The 25,343-nt window shown below is 35.1% G+C and overlaps 2 protein-coding genes across 3 annotated transcripts; one reads left to right on the top strand and one right to left on the bottom strand.

Annotated features, from left to right (window-relative positions):
• Positions 1–2,931: 2,931 nt before the first annotated feature.
• LOC149422627 (facilitated trehalose transporter Tret1-like) lies at positions 2,932–13,687 on the top strand. Of its 2 annotated transcripts, none has more exons than XM_089633877.1 (3): positions 2,932–3,120; positions 10,832–10,936; positions 11,933–13,687. In XM_089633877.1, the coding sequence occupies exons 2-3, from the start codon at positions 10,852–10,854 to the stop codon at positions 13,285–13,287; spliced, it is 1,440 nt and encodes a 479-aa protein (XP_089490003.1). In that variant the 5' UTR covers positions 2,932–3,120; positions 10,832–10,851; the 3' UTR covers positions 13,288–13,687. The 2 variants fall into 2 exon arrangements, with proteins under 2 accessions (XP_089490003.1, XP_089490002.1); XM_089633876.1 differs by having other exon boundaries at positions 10,829–10,936.
• A 6,412-nt stretch (positions 13,688–20,099) lies between these two features.
• On the bottom strand, positions 20,100–23,594 carry LOC149422626 (mucolipin-3-like). The gene has a single exon (XM_089633414.1). The coding sequence runs from the start codon at positions 23,247–23,249 to the stop codon at positions 21,411–21,413; it is 1,839 nt and encodes a 612-aa protein (XP_089489540.1). The 5' UTR covers positions 23,250–23,594; the 3' UTR covers positions 20,100–21,410.
• Positions 23,595–25,343: the final 1,749 nt, after the last annotated feature.

Genomic DNA, 25,343 nt, shown 5'->3' with positions numbered 1-25,343 from the left:
AGATTCTGACGAATTCGTAACTGTGATATCTTTTTTATCAGACAGATAACCACCGACGTAAGTTATTTATACAACAGTCCATTACCAATAATAAAATATTTCATATAAAACTATTCGAAGAATTTAAAAAAAAATTCAAGTATAAAATTAGCGAATTAATTACGAAAGCACATTTCCAACATTTGGTAGAACTCCTTTTTGGCGTGGATCCAGACATTCTTCGGAATTATCCCATTGAATCTGTCAAATCCTGGTGCTTTTCAAACCGTTTTAACAGTAAGGTTCTGTTTTTATTAATCTTAAATATATAATCCGTTCTCTAACCCCTGTTGGACATTTCTTCGGAATAAAATCGCTAGCTGAAAAGAGAATGAACAACACAATATTCTTGTGTACGATTTAGGAAAGTTTCAAATAAAAATGATTTGCGTATTGATTTATCCCAAATTGCTGTCAAACCCCGGAATTTCCCGCGAAATCGCCGGGTGGGCCAATCATTTTTTCCGTAAAAGACCTGGTTTTACCCCAGTCGAAAATAATTTACAATTCCAAATAGCTACATAAAAAAATATTCGAAGTATTCATAGCGCGTGTTTTGTTTCCAGGCTAGTGATGGACACAATGGGAATAGTTTGATTATCGAAATTTCATCTTCCAAAACTTGACTAAAAAACGAAGTAGATATATTGAATTAAACAAAAAACAAGGAATGAATTATTGAAAAAAATCAAATCAATCATTTTTCTTCAGAATCAGAAGATTTAGCAACATTATTTTGATAACGCGTGATAAGTCGAATCATTTTCAATCCATTGTTTTATTCATCATTTCCGTTCATATGGTTCGAATATATTTGAATCATTTATTTAGAAACATATTTCACAATTATGACCATCACTAATCCAAACTTGTGTCCTATCCAAAAATAAACAAATTCTACGATATATATCATACATATGTACATACGTTAGGTATATTCCCATAAAGGGGGTAACACCCTAAAATAAATCCAGAATCTTAACCGTTTGAGTGCCAAAAAAATTCACGCAGTTGCTTGTAAAATGCCACCAAAAAAACATTATTTTTCATGAAACTATATATTTTTTTAAAACCCCATAAATTCTTTGAATTTTCAAGGATTTCGATGATTTTTTCGGTGTTTTATAAAAGAATATTGGTTTAGAATCACGCGGAGGAGGATCCCGAAGTCCAGGCGTTTCGAAAAAATGAGAATTTTAGGTACAGACGTAAGCGTGAATCAGAACACGACTGACGTAATCGAAGGAAATCGACGATCGGCAATCTTCGTTAAAAAACAAATCGACGAAAATCGACGATTGGCACCCAAACGGTTAACGACGTAAGTGAAGCAGCAGTGCACAAAAATATACGATTCTCGTATATTGGACAGACCTGCGGTTGAATTTGCCCTGTCAAATCTCTAAACTAAAGTGGGAATCTTAACGACATAAGCGACGAAGTCGTGTAAAACAATATTCGGCGCGCGGCCCGGCTTAATGGATGGACCCACGGTCGACATTGCCCTAGCAGACCTAGAAAAACGACATTTCCGTGGGTTTCATTTTAATTATTTCTGAGGGACGTATTACTAAAATCTCCCTCGAGAAGTTACTAATTCATAGTCTAGAAACATAAACTCTGGTGCTTATCGCTAATTTCATAGCAGAAAAACGTTTTATGAAATTTTCAAACCGTTTAAACGGTAAGGTCCTATTTTTATTAATCTAAAATAAATATAACTTACATTTGTAGGGATAACTCTAGAAAAATTTGAGTTTTTAGTAATTCGTTCATCAGAAATAATTAAAATGTGAGCGTCGATCAAACCACTGTTATTAGAGTGTTATGTCACCTTAAGGCGATGCACTACGTCACGTAATATTTTTTACCCTTACGTAGATGGCGATAAGATTTAAATTCCCGCTTAACACCATCCGTCTGTTTTGATTTATGCAAGAAAAAAACATGGCCAAAAATTACCTTTTATTTTATTTTGTGGATGTTCAGGCATAAATATTTTTTTTTTTTTCGATCATTTTAGAAATAATTTAATTTGCCACATTATACAATAAAATCATAACCGAAAATGGGTTCGTAAGTAGGAGATTTTGAACTTTAAAGCAGTTTTCATAGGCCTTGTACATTATTTTTTTCTTTGCTTATAAAAAGACTTATCTAAAAATTACTCGATTTTTTCAAAGGCCAGGATGTGTTCTACTCGCATTATTTAATTAAAACTTCTGAAACATTTCTAGGCGACCAAATTTTCAAACCAAAAACACATGATTTTGCATTACTACGTATGGCATCGCCTTAACATTGCGATGTACTTTTAGTGAGCAGTAAAAACAGATTTTACTGAAAATTTGGTAGGTACCTACCCGCTAACGTAATAATAATGTAATGTGATTACACATAATCATTTTTAAGGGTTAAATTTAGGTTAGGTTAAATAATAATGATAATGATAATTTGTACAGCGCCGTGTTTTGTGAAATATCATCTCAACGGCGCAATAAATGTATTGGTGTTACCTCTACATCCATTTAGCTTTCTAAATTTTAATTAGCTTTAAAAATAAAATTACATGTAACGTTTCATGCCTCGTTAGGAATGAAAAATATGGCAAAAAACATGATGTTTTTCCAAGCGCGTACCTACTAGTTACTTTGTATCATTTTAGGTAGTAGGTACTTAATGAAACGTGTTTATCAGTAAGAAATGGATTTTCTCACAAAAATTAGTAAAAGTCATAGATATAATACAAGAAAAAACGAAAATAGGTACTAAATCGGCCGATATAACTGATTACTCATTTATTATTATTATTATTTTTGCACCTGATATCGACGGAGAATTTACTTAGCTTGTTGATATGATTTTTCGTCAGTCGGTTGTGCATCGCGAAGCCGAAAGAAGGTCTATTTATCGATAAATCCACAATAATTACAATTATTATCTCTCGCGCAATAAAAGAAATTACGTAGATGTTCTTTTTTTTAAATTTTGTGATCTGTGAAAGAAAATGTAATATACACTTTTCTGAACTTACTGTGATAAGTGATTTGTGGTAAATGTTAAATTCTTAAATAGAAAAAGGTAAGATTTAATTTAATTATTTCTATTAATGCAGTAATCTTATGGATTTTGTACGAATATGATTCCTACTGCGCATTGGGTGATTATAATTGCTATATTTGCCATAAATTATTAATATAATTTTATGTCCGTTTCATTTTTTCCATTATTAAAAATACAATCGAAAGTTTTAGTTTATGTCGGCATTATAATGGCTTTGGAAGGTGAAATAGCTGCCACAAAATACAACAACGAAAATAAATTAATATCAAAAATGTAGATATTTTTAGACCAAAGTTTCTAAACTAAATAGCTATCTCGCCATTACTGAATGAGACTTTTTTTCTATTTACCTTCTAAAGATATTACTTTACTGAATTTATTTATAGTAAAATTCTAAGAGATTTTTCCATGGAAAACATGTCGAATTTGCAAATCGGTTTTTATGAAAATTTAAAGAACTGGTAACATTATTGTACCAAATGATTATTTAAAGAACTGGTAACATTATTGTACCATATGATTATTTAGATGCAGATTTGTTTTATTTCAATTGTCTTAAAACAATGGAAAATATACTTAAATCGATTAGACATTGCATTGAAAATAATATCGCAATTTTATTAGGTAGTAAGCGAATTGTGGGCTGGTACAGTCCAGAACGCACTTAGATTTCCCAAGTTCAATGCCGGAACCGGTGCAAATATAAGTTTACTAGAAACTTTTCACTCAAAACAATTACCCCAATGAAATTAATCTAACTCATTATTGTGTTGAAAGCTGATGACAGAAGTATCTTGGACATGTGATCAAAGGTCGCTGGCACAAATCCCAGCGAGGGAAAACCAAATTTTATTAAAAATCTAAATCTATTAAAATATATAGCATCTTATCACTGTGTTCCAGGGTGAAATAGACTCTCTGTACCGCATGTTAGTAAAAATCTCTGCTTAAAATGACTTATCGTGTATGTGAGACAGGCGCCGTAAAAAATATTTATTTACCAACTGTACCCCGATACGAATTGCTATGGCTCAGTATGTTTGTGCAGAGAGAGAAACAATAGTGCCTGTTGCATTTACTTTCGACATCAAACTTCGTTTTTCAAAAAAACTTGTTTTTACCTGTCACCGGTGACAATTTAATATAGGTGTATAAAAACACACGCGTATTCGAAGGCAACGTTGTGTCAAAATTTCAAAGCAATCTGTGAAGAAATTTCGGAGATTTAAAATTTTTAACAAACGAATATTAAAATTTGTATTTATATTGATTTATGAACGCCCTTTTTAGGAGCTTGTACATACGAATAGTAAAAATTATACACTTTTATATTATACATAACTAAACTGTCTCAGTAAAAATATTTTGTATTTGCTATGGCGAACCACTTGCCAAAAATTATTTCGAAATTCGAAGGAGCCCGGCATTTAATAAGGGGTCATAAAATACTTGCCGAGACATAACAACCAATAAAAAGCAAGCCTCCGTCAAACCTGTTGACACCCCATTACGCCCATAACCACACACTGGTAAAAAATTTCTAAAATAGAAAAAAATAATGAAATTAAATATATTCATACTATAATAACCCTGTTGTTATATATAATTACAGGATTTCCCAGGTTTTTCTCAGGTCCTCCTGTGAGGGGTTAAATTAAAAAAGATATATATATTTATATATATATATAGACAATAGAAAATTATTTTCCCTCGGGGTATATGTCATCTTTGGGGATGCTGTGTGGAGGGCTTTTTTAAGGAATGGAAGGAGAGAAGTTTCTGGGAAGGTAAAAGGTATGAGGGTTGGGTAGGAATCTGGGGATCAATGTGTCCAGGAGTGACGGACATATGAATATCCATCCCACTGCAGCGCAAGATGATTGGTCGAGATACCAGTTGGAGAGGTCAAAAGGTTTCCTTAAACCAGCCTCTCCCGATCTGGCATACCACGCGACTGGTGGGCAGGCGCATCCTGCCACACCTCACCCGATGAATCAGGGCGCTTGGTCGTTATGCAGACGCCATAAGGTTCAATTCGCAATTCCAAATATGTGGAATGCTAACCGTTTTATTTAATTTAGAAAAACACAACGTGAAATTGCAGGTTTTATTTTATTTTGTGATGTTTAGGCACAAATATTAAAATATTTTTCGATCATTTTGAAAAAGACTTATTTTCTACAATATAAAATAAAAATAGATACAACAAGGCTCTCATTAGTGTGAGATTTTGCAATTCAAGTATTTATTGGGCCTGATTCTAAAATCATCAATAAGGTCAAGATTAGGATAATGTTCCACCCGCAGTATAAAATGAAGCATCTGTAATATTGTTCTATACCTAAGCGATTTTTTCAAACCAAAAGCACATAATTTTTTGCATTACTTCGCATTGCATAGCCTTAAGTGATAAATTGAAGATTTACTTATCATATTTTGATATTGTCACGCGACTGAACATGTTTCTATAATATTGCGGTTTTATTGACATTGCAATGATTTGCCGAAGTTAGTACGTTTAATCCTTCATTGCCAGAGCAGTTTTTCAGCTGTAATTTATATTCGCTATGGGTACCCTGAAAAAGAAAACAATTGATGTTCTAACTCAGCACACACTACGAGGTGGCCAGGAAACTGAAAAAAGGAAGAAGTTTTATTAAATGTTAAACTTTCACCTTTTCAAATGTCAAAACATAAAAATCTTGCGGAATGAGTTATGGGTAAACATCAACAAACAACTACCTATATTTACTCTGGAAAATCTTGGAAATTATGTAGAATGTCACTTCACAGTTCATTAGATTTTAGCATAATCGAGAAGCATACTTTCGCGAACAAACTCTAAATAATATAAGAAATATTATAACATCTTCAATTAACATGTTATGATTATATCATAACATTATTATATAACCGATATTATGAAAAAATGTAACGATTCTGTCGCGATTCTGATAACATTTCTCACCGATGGATAGCGCTCGCTCGAAGATCCATTGTTATGATTATGTTCAGAGGAATTACGTACTTTGGAAGAGTGTTTTACAATGAAATATGAATTATTTTTTATCTATATATTTTTAATCTACTTAATAAAGATATTCTAATATTGTGAGTAATACAATTGAAATGCTTAAAATACCCACCGTAATTAGCCCGTAGTTCGTAATTTATATGCCTACTTAATATAGTCTTATCTGTTATCATTATTATTTCATTGATTAATTTTTATCTTCTATCTTGATTTCTTAAAAGCCAAGAGTTTAATACCAAGTGTAAAATTTGAACCTTTTTACAATATTAACCATAGTTTAATTTTCATATAGTTTTCGTTTACTTAAATTAATAATTCCCAACATTTTATTAGAACTTCAATAATGGCGTAGGTAATAAAAATAAAAGCAATTTTTTTAAGTATTAGTATCTATTTGGGAATAATATATATATATATATATATATTTATATTTATCCCCTCTCGTACTATGTTGATCTCGCGCGACGGTACGCCAGGTATATGTTGATCCGTTTGCATTTGTTGATCCACCCCGGATATGTTGATTTTTTAACAATCATAATTTATATTTGAAAAATTTAATTCTCACCAATCTAATCGCCGCAATTTTAATAGGCACATATTATGGATATTACGCTTTGTTTCAACTTAATCATTACAAGAAACTAATAAGAAATAAGAATTAAGTATTAAGTATATTATTAGTTTAATATTAAGTATTAAACTAATAATTTACTTAATACTTAATTCTTATACTTAAAACAAATTGCTATTATTTTTATTACATATGCCATTATATTGATGTTCTAGTAAAATGTTAAGAATTAATAATTTTAGTAAACGAAAACTATATGAAAATTAAACTATGGTTAATATTGTAAAAATGGTTGAAATTTTATGCTTGGTATTAAACTACCTATAGGCTTTTAAGAAATGATGATAGAAAATAAAAATTAATCAATGAAATAATAATGAAAACAGATAGGACTATAAAGGTGAAGCTATAAGTGAAAGCACTATTTAGATTAATCTTAACTACGAATCTACAGTCATGTGCGGACTGCGGACGCACATGACTGTAGATTTGGGCGCCGGTTCCAAACCGTGTCTTCAACCGATGAGAATGCTCCTTTACGGCCTATGATGATGATAGTGGTACAAATTTATGTCAATCTGCCTCCCGCACCCGGTGTCCGGTGAATGTTGGGAACTGGGTGTGCTGTCGTCTCTGCTCGCTTCTGGCGTTGGCGGTTTTCCTAAGCAGGGCCGGCTGGTCTTGATGAGGTAACACCAGAAGGTTTGGAGCAGAAGACTAGGCGAGGTGAGGCAGTTGGTGGGCAGGAGTCACTTGTTGAAAATAATACGCTTGTTTTGGTGGTAAAGATGTAGATACTGATTTAATATGGTGGTATCTATTGTGCATTTACGAGTTTAGGGGAATATTTTCTCCATGTCTCGTGAACTGAGGGTGTAAAAGTACCTGGGGGATGGTTTTTTTCTACCCGATGAGTGGGATGCCTATAGCAACTTATAGGACTGTAATACTATTTTTTTTTGTATTTTTTTTTTGTCTGTAGGTATTGTTTTTATTTTATTTATATTTTTTTGTAAAAGATTTTTTTTATTATGATTTTTATATATTATTTTAAATTAATGTGTTTGTAAAATTTATACTATATTTGTTGTATATCTGGTTGCAGTTTAATTTTTTATTTGAGTCCACTCATCAAGGGGGGAAGGTAATAGAGACTGGGAATGGATAGGTGGGTTTGTCGTCGGGACTTGAGCGCCCGAGACATGCTATGCTCGGGTTTGTGTGCATAGGAAGTTTCGCATAGAATGATTTGGCTAATTCTACCACATGTGTTTTAAATGGGGGGATTTTTGTGCCTGAATTAATAATGCTATTTTGGACAAACCAAGGGCTTTTGGTATATCTTCTAAGTGTGACATTCTGGAATGTGGCAAGACGTTTTGTGTTTCCTGTGCCCCAAATGGGTGAGGCGTATGACATAATGGGGCGTATTTGTGTTTTGTAGATGAGTAGTTTGTTTTGTATGGAAGTTTTTGAGTTTGAGTGTAGCAACGGGTAAAGGGCGTTGGATGTGTTTTTAGCTTTTTGTAGAGTGATATTTATGTGTTTTGTCCATGTGAGTCGTCTGTCAAGTGTAACTCCAAGATATTTGGCCGATTTTTGCCATGGTATAGTTTGGCCGTACATCGTTATTTCCTCTCGCGGGGCGCGGCTGCCTTTTCTACGAGAGAAAAAGACGGCCACGCTCTTTGAGGGATTCACGTCTATACGCCATTTATCGTACCAATCTTGGAGTAAGTCTATGTTTTTTTGTAGTCGGTACGTAATCATCCTGGGTGAACAGTATCTAACTATAACTGTGGTGTCATCTGCGTACAGAGCTTTGTGAGAATTTGAGTTCAGAGTTTCAGAGAGGGGGATGTCGTGAGTGTAGACATTGAAGAGGATTGGAGAAAGCAGAGAGCCCTGCGGGAGAGAGAGAGTTTGAGAGGTTTCTTTTAATGTGATAATTATATTTTAATTTTTAATCTTTATTTTTAGTTTAAATTTATCTTTATTTTAATGTTGTTTTTCTTTTTTTTTAATGTATAAATTCTTATATTATAAAATAGGGGCCTCAGCACGGGTAAACAACCCAGTGAGGCCAACATTACTGAATTAAAATATGAAATATTGTAAAATAATGTATCAACAATAAAAAAAAATCCCAATTCCGTAGGACCGACATTTATTGCGTATATTAACTGTTTTAATGTAATCCAATTTCAGATAAATTCGTATATGTCACCTTTTGTGCCACCAAAATGCATTATCTTCGACAACGAGTCTATCTGCCGAGTTTTAGCTCGATTTTATGTCGGGTAGTACGTTAATTTCTTCTTCCAAGAATCCACTTCATTGATACATTCTTTCAAGAAAACGAAAGTGAATTTCAAATAGATGTTTTGAGAAGGTATAATATTTTGGTCAAGAAAAATAATATCAGAAACAACACAAGCTTACCCTCACAGTTTGAGAATTAAAATGCTCCTAGCCAAAGTTATGACAACACCATTAAAAAAACCAAAACTGGCACAGATCTAACGTCTGTTCGTTGCCACTCTCCGCGAGCTTCTGAAGAAATACTAGAATTCAATACAATGTTAAAAAATGGTTGACGTAAGCTCCAAAGTGGCTTTTTATTTATTTTGTGAATAATTAAATTTGTAACGAAAAAAATTAATCTAGTCAAGTGGTAGCAAATAAACTTTTTAAAAGTTGTTCCTTATACGAATTCATCGTAAACTCATGAAAAAAACTATGTAGTAGTTTACGCTTATATTTTCATGACGTATTTCTCGTAACAATTTTATGCTAATTCTGATCTGAAGTCAAGCGATAGAACAAGCTTTAATGTATCCATAAATTTTTTTGGTATTGATAACCTATACCGATTCGTAGTAGGTACCCTAAATCGGAAATAATTCTACGATCAGATAATTTTATTATGTTTAATAATTTTATTAAATAATATATAAAAGAGGCATCGTAACTGCATTTTTTCTCAATCGCGATACGAGTTAATTTTGAAGGTTAGGAAATTTTGTGCATGTTTTTCCATGTCCCCCTACTTAAATTGTTGTTTCCAGTAGTAATGAAGTTGAAATCAAATAATGTTATTTAAATATAAATGCGTATTATGCATGCGGCGGAATTTGTAATGCTATCTCTCTCAAAATAGTATTATATGCACCTAATCCAATTCTCCTTAGAATCTATTTTCCAACCCAAACATGAGGTCTGTGTTCTTTTTCAATGACATGTTCTCAAGTTCGTTCCGCAAAATGGCAGAAATTATAGAGACGCAAGAACGAATAATTTCAGTTGACGCCATCTTGATTACCAGTATCGGTTCGAGTTAAACTGAAACTTCTGAACGAAATCAGTGTCAGTAATGCACAGCTTCTTTTGTCCTGCAGGCTAATTACATATCGCCTATGTAAATTCAATATAGCATATGAGCCGATAATTTCAAAAATCTTTTTTTTTGCACTTTCAGTTGAACGTTACAAGCCGCTATGATTGGCGAATTCCAATTTTAAAATGACCTACCATAGACTGCTTGCACTCGATTGCAAGTCAATACCGCTAATGAATTGCCTACTATAGACTGCTTGCACTCGATTAAAGTCAATACCGCAAATGAATCATCTTCACTCTTTTTACGTATATCCCTAGATCCAATACAGTAGATAACTACAAATAATCCAACGGTAACATTGCAAATGTGCCACATCTAATCTAATTTTGAAAATAGTAAAAAAAAATTACCACGATATAAAATGGAGCAACTTTTGTTTTTGTTTTTCTGTTTTTTGCGGTTTGATTTTTTTACTAATGAAATTGCAAGGTTTTTTGTCACTTGTGACCATTTTGACAAATGGTTCTTCCTCGGTATTGGACTTACACCGACACCTTTGTAAATACTATGTATTGCTGTTACTTGATGTAGCGTGTTGTGAATTAAAGCATTATTTTAAATAATTCTCTTTTGGGGTCTTCTATCTTACATCCTCGCTAGATCCTGCCCAACGGAGCGGTCCCACTTTTATTTTTAATATTTTTACTGGCATAACTAAAATGACAACATCAATTGGCCAAGGTCCTGAATGTTGTATTAATTTAATTTTTTCTTTTAGCAGAGGCCGGAGGCTTCGGTGCCATGGAGGTCCAAATAGGAGTGTCACAGCAGCACCTGGTCAGCAACAAGGCCAGGAAGTTGCCGCAGTACCTAGCTGCTCTTGCAGGTGAATACTGCTTTCTTAATGTGAGTTTGTGTATTTGGTAAGTATGTCTACGAAAGGTGGGAAGGCTGACAGAGATATTGGTAAATGCAGGCAACTCCATTAGTAGAGTACTGCATGCTGTTGGCGCTGACAAAAATATGTCCAAAGAAGCGAACCTAGCAGTCCACAACGAAGTGCTGGTACCTACCATTACAAAGAGATGTAACTGGCATAGGAAGGATGAAATAGACTAAATGCTGTAGAAATGAGATCCCTGAGGCGTATGTGTGGTTAAACCATGTATGATTGTGTGAGACATGCAAGTGTGATGTAAGCGTATTGCGTAAGATGAAGTAAGGGACGCTTAGATGGTTTGGGCATGTAGGGCGAGTGACCGAAGAAATGAGCGTAAGAAGAATATATGACGCAAATCGGGGGTTTATGATTACAGAGGCCTATCTTCAAAAACATATTTTTGAGATTAACGCAAATAAAGATTGACATGCTCATATGTCCAACTGTACGCCCAATTGTATATCTTAAATGGATGTATGTAGGAGATAGAGCTTCGTGTCACTAATAAATATGTTTTGGCATTACAGAAACCAAGCTTAACTCAAAACATCAGTTTTTGTAGTTAAGCCCCTGAAATTTGAATGGTAGAAGAAGTTGGGGACGCCAGAGAAAGACATGGCACGATCAAGTGAATCAGATACTTGAGTTGGGCCATGTTGAGAGTCAGAATAATATCAGATCATGTATGAGACGAAGTATGAATGTAAATGAGGATAGGAATGTGTGCCAAGACCGAGAAGTCGAGGTCAACCCTCTCTGCCTATCCCTGCGGTGAAACGACGTAATGATTAATTAATTAGTTAATTTACTTCTGTTTAAAAATTACGAATCAAAACAATTTTAGTGAACAGTTTGTACACATGTAGATTTTTAAAAGTAGAAGTCAGTTCCATCATTCAGAATAATTTCCAATTTGTAAAATGTTTGTACTATCTATTTCAGCAACCCTCGGAGTCGTGGCAGCCGGAACGGTCCTGGGCTGGTCTTCGCCCGTCATCCCCCGCCTCAAGGACAACGAGTATCATTTCCCCGTATCAGAATCTCAAAGCTCCTGGATCGGATCCTTGGCCATGTTAGGCGGAGCATTCGTCTTCATTCCCATCGGAATCATCATGGACAAGATTGGAAGGAAATGGGCCATACTGGGTCTGACCGTACCCTTTGTGATTGGTTGGATTCTTCTGGTCACCGCTGACAATGTGGCCATGTTGATGGCCGGACGATTCATTGTCGGCCTCGCCGGGGGTGCATTTTGCGTCACGATTCCCACTTACACCAATGAAATCGTTGAGGATTCGGTTAGAGGCACTCTCAATAGCTTCTTCCAGTTGATGCTCACTGTAGGAATCCTTTTCTCTTACGCCGTTGGCAGCTATGTATCTCTCTTCACTTTCAACCTCTTGTGTATGGTTATTCCTATCATTTTTGTTTTTGTGTTCTCCTTCTTGCCCGAGACCCCGTACTTCCTGATTTCTACAAATAAATATGATGATGCTAAGAATATCGTGAATAAACTGACAGGATCCGATTGCATTGCTCAGGTAGTGTGTGATGACATCCAAGACAAGTGGAATGCCACTCGGGAGGAAATGACGACACTAAGACAAAGCTTTTCTACCAAGCCTGCTGTCAAGACTCTTGTTATATGCTGCACCTTGATGTTCTTGCAGCAGTTCTCCGGAATCAACGCGGTGCTGTTTAACATGGAAGAAATTTTCAAGTCTTCCGGGGCAGATATCTCCAGTAAAGTATCCTCAATCATAATCGGTGTCATCCAAGTGGTAGCCACTCTCCTGTCCACCGTGGTGGTGGATAAATTGGGAAGGAAAGTGCTCCTTATGGTTTCAGGAGGGATGATGGGTATTTGCAGTATCGCTCTCGGGGTGTTCTTTAATGTTAAAAAGAACGGCACCAATCCCCAGCTTGTGGTCGAGATATCCTGGCTTCCCCTCATGTCCCTGTGCATATTCATCATGGCCTATTCTCTGGGCTTCGGGCCCATCCCCTGGATAGTGTCCGGGGATCTGTGCACACCGTCCATCAAGGCCATTGTTAATTCCACTGCCTGGACTCTCAACTGGGTCATGGCCTTCATCATCATCACCGTATTTACGGACATGCGCACCAGCATGGGAAACGATGGGGCGTGTTGGTTCTTTGCCGCGATCTCGTTGGTCGGTGTTCCTCTTGTGTACTTCTTCGTCCCTGAAACTAAGGGGAAAAGTATCAATGAAATTCAACTCATTCTCGGAGGAGATCCGCCAGCTATGGAGAAAAGTTCCGTGATATTTCATTAAAATAAAAATTCAACACAGTTTTAAAAGGTGATGAGTCATTAAGAGTAATTAAACAAAAACTACGTATGTAACATATTTAAACAAAAACTAGGTTTAATAGTTACCTATGTAACCTATTTAACCTAGTGTTTGTTTCATCACCTTTCATGACTTTACATCACTTTTTATAGGTGTGTTGAATTGTCATTTTGATGACATACCCGGTCACCATTTTAATCAATTCATGTAATAATTGGATATTTTGTACAGCGCCCTTTTTGTGAAAAATCACATGAAAGGCGCTGTTTTCAAAGTTAGTATTATGGATTTATTTTATATTATAATTTATTCTACCCAGTGCACTATATTAAAATAACACTTTTATAGCTTTCTGGACCCATTTGATTAATTTATAAATCTTATTTTTTATTTTATTATATGGCCCCTGTTCTGGCATCTAACCAATGCTGTCATTTAGCAGGTTTTTGAGGATTTCCGGAAGCCCATTGATTAATTATTTTTAAAATCGGTAACCTATTTTATTTAGTCGAGATTGGAAATATCTTAAAATATAAAAATCACTGGGCTAATCTGCGAAACCGCATAACCGATTTCGAATGGGCCAACCATACAGATCGAATGTGTATACATAGTTGGTTCCAGCTTGAAATATAGGATAGTTTTAAACCCCATAAAATTGTAAATTGAATAAAAAATGTACGATTTTTTTACAGATTTTTATACAAAAATACATACAACCACAAATTTTAACTTCCCTAGAAGGCTGTCTGTGGCAGGACAACGTCTTATATTATAAAATGCATTCCAAATGGTTGAGTTAAATTCGAAATGGTTTATATAACAATTCAGACTGCTTATATTTGTGCTCGCAAAACTCGAAAGTAGTTGACCGATATCGTAATTTTTGTTGTTATTAGTGCCAGGACCGTTTAGAGATGTTTAATGACAAGTTTGTTGTTATTAGTGCCACGAGTGTTTAGAGATGTTTAATGATATGTTTATTGTTATTAGCGCCAGGAGTGTTTAGAGATGTTTAATGACAAGTTTGTTGTTATTAGTGCCACGAGTGTTTAGAGATGTTTAATGATATGTTTGTTGTTATTAGCGCCAGGAGTGTTTAGAGATGTTTAGTAGTAATTTTTAACAAAAACATTGTGGTATACAGTAGAGAATGGTGGAAGAAGTAGGAGGCGCCCGAGAAAGACATAAAATTATACTAGTGTATAAAAATCATAGTTGTATCCCTCATCTGTAAATGAATTCCTATATTTTGATAGCCCCCTCATCTGTAAATGATTACCTATATTTTGATAGCACACTCATTTGTAAATGAATCCCTATATTTTAATAGCCCCTCATCTGTCAATGAACACCTATATTTCGATAGCCCCCTCATCTGTAAAAGAATACCTATACATATTTTGATAGCCCCCTCATTGACGGCCGGCATAGTCCAGTGGTAACGCATTGGACTGCCATTCCGAAGGTCGCGGGTTCGAACCCGGCGTGCGCAAATAAATTTTATTTGATTAATTTGTGTTATTTCACAATTAATTAATTAAAATAATATATAGTATATTTGCGGCACGTTCCAGAGTGGAAGATACTACCAGTATCGCCCTGGTGTAAGACCACCATTCAGAATTGAAACGTTGCTCCAAATGGCTTTTGCCGTGTTTAGTGACTAGATCTGAATAGTCAGGTACTTCCCCACCTTCCTCTTTCCCTTCCCCACTTACCTTCAGCCTCACAACATCCCCCAATTGGGGATGCCATAGTCTCACTGGCTCCAGACGGGAGCAGTTGGGACTCTTGTGAGGTATTCACTATAAAAAAAAAATAAAAAAAAAAAACACCAAATGAAAATGAAGCAGGATAAGCAACGGGAATTTTTTTCTGTAGCTGGCCCTACAGAACTGCCCCTTAAGTTCTTTGTTAGCGCTTATTCCGATCAGTTATTCTTGTCACATGATATCCGATTCTTCAACGTTCCATTTCCATAGTCAAAATGTCCTCAAACTTAGTTTTGAAGTCTGTGTGAAGTGCATTTAAATGTTGAACGTCATTATTAATCTGTACGTTTTCAAAATCAAGTTGGGGAACTAGGAAAATTCGCGGCTTCCAATGTGCAATGTTTTGCTTGAATATATTAATTCTGACGAGAAAAGGAACGTAGACTCTATTTATATACCTCAATTAACAACTTTACAATATATAAACATACAAATATCAAATAAGTAATTTTTCAGTCTATTATATTTGTGTTAGGTTTATTGTGTCATTTATGGAACTCCTAAATGTTGACTTGAGGTAAATGGGGGTCCGCTCGTATGTACCCCCATTTGAATCTCGTGGACCCCCAAATTTTTTTCTCGCTGACATAGACCCCAGCATGCCGATATGGACCCCTGGGGGTTCATATAGACCACTTTGGGAACCTCTGATCTAGTCAATCTACATTTTGCAAGTGCATTTTATAAACATATAAGCAGAGGCGGATTTGCAGTCTTGGCCGCCCTAGGCCCCAGACCATGTAGCCGCCCCTTTCTCAGTACCCATCATATTAACCAGGAGTATCCAAACTTTTCAGTAAGTTCCTAGGGTCAAAACCGTTTTAATTTTCCTGCCATTATCATTCATGGTTCATGGGGTGAGATTTGTCCAGGTCTTGGCGGCGGATACGTCTGCCCACCTGCTGCGTGACGGGCTGGATCGAGAGATACTGGGTGAGGGAGGCCTTTTGACCTTTCCAGCCGGACTATCTTGACCCATCGCCTTGCACCCCAGTTGGAGGGATGTATTCATGTTGTTCATAATTTCTTGTTATCATCTGTGACTTTTTTGTCACGATTGGCCGCCTCTTATATCTGGCCGCTCTAGGCCCGGGCCTACATAGGCCTAAGGGCAAATCCGCCTCTGCATATAAGGTATACCAAGAATATACACATTTTTGGCTTGTAGCTTCCTCTTAAATCAATAATAGAATAGTAAATAGGGTTTTATTAGCTTAAACTGAAAGTACAATACCTAAATGACAAATAACAATCCAAATGCAATTATAGTTTTTCTCCGAATCAGTACGTCATGTGCTATCAAACTTATATCAATATTTAAAATTATTGTAGGTACATAATTTAGGTTTGAGAAATAACATTTTCACTTTGATTGTTGATTTTCACACACTCAATAAATTAATATTTATGAACAATCTACCAGGAGCACAAGCGTTTGAAGAGGTATTGCGCTTTGGCATTGGATTTACACAACCGGCGTAGCTTTGAAGTTGTGTTGGTTGACAAAATCTGTGCTGGCCAGGCGTCAAAAAGGTAAGGAAAAGCTGATTGTTTTTTTCAATCTCAACACAAAACGCACGCGGAAAGAGGACTAAGTGTGAAGATTATTTGTTTTTTCTTTTATTTTTGCTTGTAATGTATTTTTTAAAGAGGTGTTTCAAAACCAAAAGTCATTTCCTCTGTTTATAGCTGTCATACTCAACCTGCAGCCCGCGGCCCGCCAAGCTATTTTATGCAGCCCTCAATACATTTAATATCAGAAACATGATTTACAAAATCTGGCATTCTATATCACGTTAATTTGAGATTAATTGCGACTTTGACGTACAGACATTGAAACCCGAAGAGAATAGTCGTTGTCGTGTCAACATCAGATCTGGTATATAAGAGTGTTGCTACTGCACACGCTAGATCTATCTCCAAAAAATAAAGATTTGACAGACAAATATGAGCGCAAATAATTTTGCTCGCGGCAACACATAAATTATTGTTATGCATAACTATTATTATTCTGTTTTGGTTATATTTTTATAAATCTCAAATGGATTTCCAAAAAAACGGGGGTGGTGGGTTTTATGATATTTTGTTGTCATACCAGTATAGTGTTGCGGCCCGCGTAGCTTTCTCTACAAAAATATGAATGTGGCCCGCAGAAGAAATAGGTTGAGTATCATTGGTTTATAGCAAGTGCCTCCTCATGCTTATCAAAATAAATTGAGATACAAATGACTTGTTTACAGCAGTTCCAGTCAATATTTAAACAATGATTACTATTGCAATGATTGGATTGCAACATTATTGTGGAATATGTTATTATTATCATGTTTATATTACCCTGGTGAGAGGTCACCATTCGTTATGATGCTGAATACGGCTGCGTTTAGTGATTACCTATATCATAAATAAACCACTCACTAGATCGATACATAAATCATTGGATCGATATCTTCGGGCTTTTTGTATGAAACAATCCTAAAAAACATAGATATGCCAATATATAGACAGTAAAATTCTCATTCGGAGCCTACTTATTATACTATAAACCGATGAAAAACTCTGAATGTTTATTCCATAGATTTTCAGAGTTTTTCATTGGCGAATATAGTTAGGCAATCATATATGACTTCACAATATTTCGGTTCCAATTTTCGATTGGAGTTATACCTCCCTGGATTAGATGCAAATAGCCATATTTTTATTATTATTTATTTTTTACTAAAAATACAAATAAAAGGTTTTATTCACAGTCCTCATTTTAGGTATTCCTGTTCCGAGGTTGACTGGAGGTTGTTGCATCATGATTTCTCCATCTTCATGTATGTTGATTTCCACTAAAATAAAAAAAATCTTCAAGTTTGTTGACTTTTTTTTTGGGTGTGAATATCACCTAAGATTCACACACCCCGGACTCAATGGGACTTTGGCATCCCACAGCGGAATATGTTGTCAATTGAAGGGAGTGGGAGGGAAAGGAGATGAGGAAAAGGAGGGATCGGAATAGTCACAGAATAACGAACATTAGTAATTACTTCCATACAGATTTTAATGGTAACCAATGCTGCGATTGACATAGTTATTCTGTGTGAATAGTGTAATAGTTTACCCTTCTACAATGACATAAAATTAATAAGGTGATTTTCACTTTTAAGTGCTTATGCAACAGAATTTGTCAAACATCAAAGATGTTATCAAAAAAATCCCTGTAAAATGAGCCTATAATTATAATTATTTCGGACAGCTTTACAGTGTTTATCATTGTGGTAAAGTGTATTTATTACCAACATGCACAACATAGTATCGCTTCTATGTGCATAAACTCACTTCACTACAATCTACACATCTGCCCTGAAGATGGACACAACAACGCTGTCCGAAAGGTTGGCTGTTGGAATCTCAAGACGGCATAATACCCCTAAAATAAGTCAGGATAATGCTTTTAGCCATGAAAATCTTAAACAATAGCAGCTATAATAATTGTATTATTATGCGGGAGGAAAAAGAAAAATAAAAACTAGCGTGGTTGATAATAATTTATTTTGTATTTTATTTACATGTTTTTTCATAAGGCATACAATGTTAATACACTAAAAAACATGGTACATTATTTATCAGTACAGGATCCGATAATACACAATGCAACATAGAGATTATGGCATAAATTTAAGATTTGAGAAACATATTGTTTAGGGAAGAGATTGTAATACAAATGTTGTATCTGTATTTCAAGTGAACTATTTAATACAGTTGCTATAAGGATAGCTGTTAATATTTAGGGGGTAATTTCACCAGCTATGATAAACAACTTTTGAATAACTACTCATCAAATAGCTCCAAATAGTGTTACTCAGTGGTGGAGAAACGGATAAACAGACAAATAATAAACAACTGTTGAATAACTACTCATCAAATAGCTCCAAATAGTGTTACTCAGTGGTGGAGAAACGGATAAACAGACAAATAGTGATAATCGACAGTTTACTCAGAGGTAGTGAAATACTTAATTGAGTATATTTAAATAAAGTGGAGTAAGAATACTCTGCGATTGATAACTTCTATAATATGTATGAATTAATTTTAAGACAAATGTGATCAGGCCTGATATTATAAGTGGTGAATGAATTAACCTTTGGAGCGCCGAGCTTCCGCGATCTAATATAGCCAAGGGGAAAAATCTCACAAACAAAATGAAATATTGTCAGATATCACACATGGATACGCCCGCGATCAACGTATACAAATTTTTCATACCCAATGAGTACTTTCGGCTCTTGAGAAGTTAATAAAAATTTCAGTAAAGTTATGCCAAATATCTTAGTGTACTCTTGCCATTAATCGAATATTATTTTTAAAGCAAAAATCAGTACTTACTTCATCTTAAAAACGAACTTTAAAAAAAAGGTGTCATAAGGGCAAACATGGTAACCCTCAAAAAGCATTGATTGGTTGAACAACGATACATAACTAAAATAATGTACACATTCAAAATAAATATATATGATAATTAATTATAACAATTTTTTTTTGATAACCCAAAAACTAACGGATATATTTATTTAATCATTCTTCCAATACATAAGATCTGGTTAAAATAAATCTCAATGTAGATAAATATAAAGAAAACATATAACTTTCCTTATAACCAAGTTTAAATGGATGAGTACACATTTCCTTGTCAAAAATAGAGTTACCCATAGAAAAATGTACATAATTAATGACTTCTCTAAAATAATAATATTATTTACATTAAACATATTTAAATTATTGGTTGCTTTATCTAAAGCACAAACCATCTTGATTTCACTAGATAAATTTCATAAACGAATTAGAAAACGTAGAGCGATTAAGTTTACAATTTAAAAGAGTATTTTTACAAATTACAAATCACATTGTTCATATAGAACTAGGTTACAATAATATTTTTATTCATAAATAAGTCAAATCAACAAAAATAGGTTTTAGGTAACATGTTACTATAATATATATCAAGTTGTAACGGTAACTAAAAGTTATTTAGGCAAAAGGATTTCGAAATTCAAAGTTGTTTAAAGTTTTCAAATAACAACAGTTCCGAAATTCAAAAAATGTTTAAAGTTTTCAAATAACAGAACAGTTCCGAAATTCAAAGGATGTTTAAGATTTTCAAATAACAGAAGAGAATTGTTTTCGATATTCATTTTTTTGGGTATTGAATTTAATTAAAATAAAGGTACAATTTTGAAAACAGGTATCGATTTAACTCAAATAATGGAAAAAATTTGAAATCAGATATCAATTTCCTATAGTTACATATTTTCAACATTCAATCACCGTAATTGCTTAAAATGACCATAGTTATTATTATATATATATAATTATTATGTATATTATAAGAAAGGTGTATGGATAATTTGCAATGTGGGAACTAAATTGATAGTGACATAAAAATGCTATCTTTCAGGAGTAAAAATAGTCCCATGACACACAGGTTTAATGTACCAACAATGGAAAAAGTAAATACCACCTTAAAAATAATATGTAACTAGAAATTACTGTTATTTACTTATGCACATACAGATAATAGTTTAGTGAATAAATCAATAATAAAAGTCCCATCAAACATTTTAGCAATTATGTACATACAATACATTGGACCTTATCCCCCACTCGTGTGATTCATACTCCATTTACATCATATTATGAATTATAGTAATATTGATGCCCTCATAATACAACATATATGATATTATTATTATAATGAGAGTCAATATTCAAGTTCCTTTGAAAACATTTCAAATATAATTAGATGCAGCAATCATTACCCACACCAAGGGCACAATTTAACTTGTGCACAACAAATATCCAGATGTAAATAATCCAATGAAGTTGGTCACACAGATAAACAAGTGATAAGGGAATTGTTTTGATTGATTAGATACATAGTACTTATTTACTTCTAGTGATAAGGTACAAGGAATTCGAATAATATAATATGGCAGCCAATTACCATCTCTTGAAGATTCAATAGATGCTTTAAAATTAAAGTACAAAGGATAACAAATATAATTAAATATTTCTTACTAAGTATATTCTATCACCTTAGTATAAAAATATATATCTTTTTCTACTTATTAGCATAATAAAATACTGCTGGTAACTTTACACAATTGACCTATATTCCCATGTTGCGAAAACGTTTAACAAACTGTTAATTATTCTCATTTCAATTGAGATTAAAAAAGTGATCTGAGATAACGGTCGTCATTTACAGTCTGCAGCAGATATGAATAAAAACAATACACCTTTATCTATTGATGTCTTTTCTTTGGATTCTGTATAAAAATGGCAAGGATTTTATACGCAAATGGCTCCAGTGCTCCCTGTCTTGGGGGCCTGTCTCGACTCTATTTTAGAGTAGGAGTTCCTCAATGAGGGGCAACAGAGAATAGCGCTCATCAGCGTATTGAGAGAAGTGGAACTATCGGATCTATACAAGCCGGCACAGAGATCTTCATTGGACGTCGGACCCATGAACACTTCCAAATCAGTCTTGGGAAAGCCATTCTTGTAATACTTCTTTATTGTGTCGTAGGCATCCATTATTACGGATATGAACAAACTGAGAACTACGTAGATGTACAGACTAATGAAAGAGTACAAGTAGACGCGGCTAAACCACCACAGCATGGGAGACTTCCTGGACATAATGGAGAATGTAGCAAACATGTCATCTCCATTGATCAGGGAAAACAGACACTCGGACGTGGTGGCCAGGGAACGGAATTTCATGTGGTACGGGCCCAAGATAAGCCATCCGCAGAAAGTGAAACCGGCATATATCAAAAGTGCACATATTAAAAATCTGGAAATCTTTGGTGCAGCCCGCTTTAATGTTAGAATGACAACATTGTAGGTCTTGAAGAAACCCAAGTATCTCAGGACACCGAACCACACCAGCAAGTTTCCAGTTCCGAGAAACAAGGAACAAATATTCCACTGATCGTTGGCAAACTGTTTTCTTTCTATTTGCTCCTTGAGCGTGGATCCCATAATGATCAGAATATCATTTATGATGATCATGATGTACCACATATTCAGGAACTCAAATCTTCCCTCCATGCTCAGTTCTTTGTCGTACATGTTTCTAAAGAAATGCATTGTGACATTCTTCAAGAGCTGAGCTCGGTAAATGGCTCTGCTGCAGAGAACGAAGGAAAGAGAACAGATTATGATGACAAAGATGTTTAGAATACTGCGCAAGATCTGGTCAATCTTATTGTTAGTGATGTACTCCACATCTCCCTTGCAGTACAGCCGATACGGCTCCGCATCCAGGTCCAATAGCATCTGGCCATCGTGGTCCTGATTGTCGAACGTGATGACAATATCAAACCTGTAGCAGTCCGGGGGGGTGATTGGCCCCGCAGCTTTGAAGTTTATGGTCTTCAAGGAAAAAGCCAGCGTTGCCTTCACGAGAGCAGAAAAGTTGATATCAATACCATTAGCTTCGAGAAACTCTCGTGATGAGTATGTTGAATTGGACGATTTATCTTTCGTCATATTAATACAGGTTAGGTCGATTTCAGAATTGAACACATAACTTTCGTTGAAACCGAAGATTGTCCCCTTCTTATATCGGGAAAGGCAGAGCTTAGGGTCAACCATGCTGTTGTCTTCGTTGGTATAGGAATAAGTCCCGATGGCATTGGAGATATTAGAATAGCCATTGTAGGCGTAGTCGATTGTGTCGTAAAATTCGTCGATCTGGTACACGGCCAGGGGGCCCGCTCCCGGGGGGTACGCCTCTACCTCTCTCGTGGAGTCCCATCCCTTCAGGAAGAGATGCGAGAAGGTAATTCTGTTGTCCCACGTGTAGTTCACGTGATTGTAGCGATTGTGGGCGAACAAGCACAGTTGGAATGTAACGAGAATTATTTTAATAACTTGAACAAAGAATTTATAAGGAAACCTTCTTTTGGCATACCATTTTTCAATGGGGTTCATGAAGAAAAACTGCAGTTTGCGGCGCATCTGCTGCTCCAGATGGGCATTGATCGAGGTAGAGGTGCTCGCATTAGGCTGAGTCGTGGTAGGAATCTCATCGCGTCTTGTGCCATTTCCAGGTTTAACATTACGCTCATCTTCGCTGTCTGAAAGAGAATTTTCTTCGTGAGAAGAAGTAATGTTATCCATTTCTAAATCGGACGATACGAAAAGTGGCACTCTTGAGTATGCAATTTTAGAAATCTCTCCGACCCACAAAATGAAAACACTCGATTGGTTATGGCACTAACTAATCGCAATTAAAATTGCATCGAACAATGGAAACTAAACGCAACTATGCTGAGTGCATTCATAAATTACGGAAAAAATTTAAACAAAAGAAACGCATAGGAATCAACTTATTGAATTCACTTTTAACTTCTGACCATCTTCTGACCATGAGAGAAAATGTCAAAATAAGGCATTATCACTTTTGTCTTTTGTTGTAGTTCTCAAACGGTACCACGGAACAGAAAGGTAAGATTGAGTTGCATTGAGTCGAAGAAATCAGTCATCAATGAGACGAAGGTCGTTTATAATATTGTGCGCGTGATTTGAAACCAAATGCTTGATACTATAATAGACCTTACTTACATAGTGGTAACGATTATTATCAGGTGTGCTTAACTGCCACCGCATATGCGGAATTTGTAATTATCATGCGATAATGATCTTTAAGAGCTTAATGTGCGATTTTGTTATACGGACGCCGTTTAAAAAAGTCTACTTCACGCTTTATTCCATGATCTTCACCTTCCAATCATAAATGTTTCCAAAAAAAATAGATGTAATTTAATTCGCTATCAAGTGAACTCAGTGGAACTTTCCTTTAATATTTTAGGAGTGGTAGGTGTTAAATATATTTTTGAATCATTACCCTTCCTTTAATAATGGCCTTTTGATTTGTGTGCATGGCGCGGAAATTTAACTAACTTACCAATAAAATGTTTTACGCGCATAATATAATATTCAGCCCCGATGGTGGTTGAAGTTAAAAGTGGTGTGAGTAAGAAAATCACCCTAAAAAATAAAAACACTGACCCACCAAATTTGTATTTATAAACCGTTCTGCAGGGGACGCGTTGCAGGTGACATGTTGCAGGTTATTATTACATTAGAGTAATTCCCGGCCTTGCCCTGTCTTTACATGGAGTTTTCAAAATCAGATGTCGACAGTAATTTCCCTCTTATTTTGAACGTCAGTGTGCAAAAATTCAAGTATTAAAATTTTGCTTTGGAGTGGGAGAAGGGGGTTTTTTTATGAAAAATAATCTCAAGGGCGATGTGTTAGAACTATTATGTGTAAGGTATTATCAGTGTTTTGGCATTTCGGAGCCCTGAGCGGACTGCTCCTATTGCGCCTGCACGGGACCGGCCCTGTACAAGATACATTTATAGATTTTAGGTATACCGCTGTCACTGAGGAGTAGCGATGGGCACAATCGATTAACCATCGATGATTACTGTATCTTTTTGATCAACGTGTCATGGACGAATCGATTCCGTCAAAAATCATTAGAAATCACAATCCATGACAATCGTTTTGAAACGACATCGAACAAGGAATCGATTCTGTCAAAAATCATTTGAAACCTAAGTCCGAGACAATCGTTCTGAAACGTCATCGAACAAGGAATCGATTCTGTCACAAATCATTCAAAATCACAGCAGTCACGACATTGGTCAGAATTCATTCGATGTCACAGCAGTCACGTCATTGGTCAGAATTCATTCGAAAACGTCGATCCATTTCCAAATCCGAAATACGTCAAAAATATCTCGGATTGCTTGCCAAATGAAATGTTATTCCCGTAGGTACATTGTGTTACGTACTACCTAATATGACTTGATTTGCATTTGGAATTACGCAATATTCGTTACTAATTATCAAATGTAGGTAATGTTATGTATTAGCTGTTAAATTAGGATATTATCTAGCAACCGAAGAAGCTATGTGAACAATGATTTTATATTTTAGATTAGGATTTACGACGCCCGTACAATTAGTATGTAAAAAAATTACATTCTGACTTATGAGAAGTTGGGAAGGTTATTAAATCTAATAAATTGATATTTTTTATAGGGCCATTTTTGTGAAAAACCACCTCGAAGGCACTCTATGAGTCTAAGGTTGATAAGTATTATTAAAGTAATGTATGTACATATATCTTGTGAAAAAACCAATCGACCAATCATAAGTTTTATATTTGGTTTTGGTTTAGCGTCCAGGGTTTTATATCCGTA

The sequence above is a fragment of the Hesperophylax consimilis genome, chromosome 7 (assembly GCF_061612785.1).
Source record: "Hesperophylax consimilis isolate HC1 chromosome 7, BYU_Hcon_1.0, whole genome shotgun sequence".
NCBI classification, from domain to species: Eukaryota; Metazoa; Arthropoda; class Insecta; order Trichoptera; family Limnephilidae; genus Hesperophylax; species Hesperophylax consimilis.
The sequence above is the reverse complement of the archived record's forward strand: the minus strand, read 5'-3'. Positions and strand labels throughout refer to the sequence as shown.

What these genes read in the sequence shown, in the direction of transcription:
- LOC149422627 (XM_089633877.1), top strand. Translation starts at nt 10,852, where the DNA reads ATGGAGGTCCAAATAGGAGTGTCACAGCAGCACCTGGTCAGCAACAAG. An exon ending in GTACCTAGCTGCTCTTGCAG is followed by an intron (nt 10,937 to 11,932) that starts GTGAATACTGCT and finishes TATCTATTTCAG; the next exon opens with CAACCCTCGGAGTCGTGGCA.
- LOC149422626 (XM_089633414.1), bottom strand. Translation starts at nt 23,249, where the DNA reads ATGGATAACATTACTTCTTCTCACGAAGAAAATTCTCTTTCAGACAGC.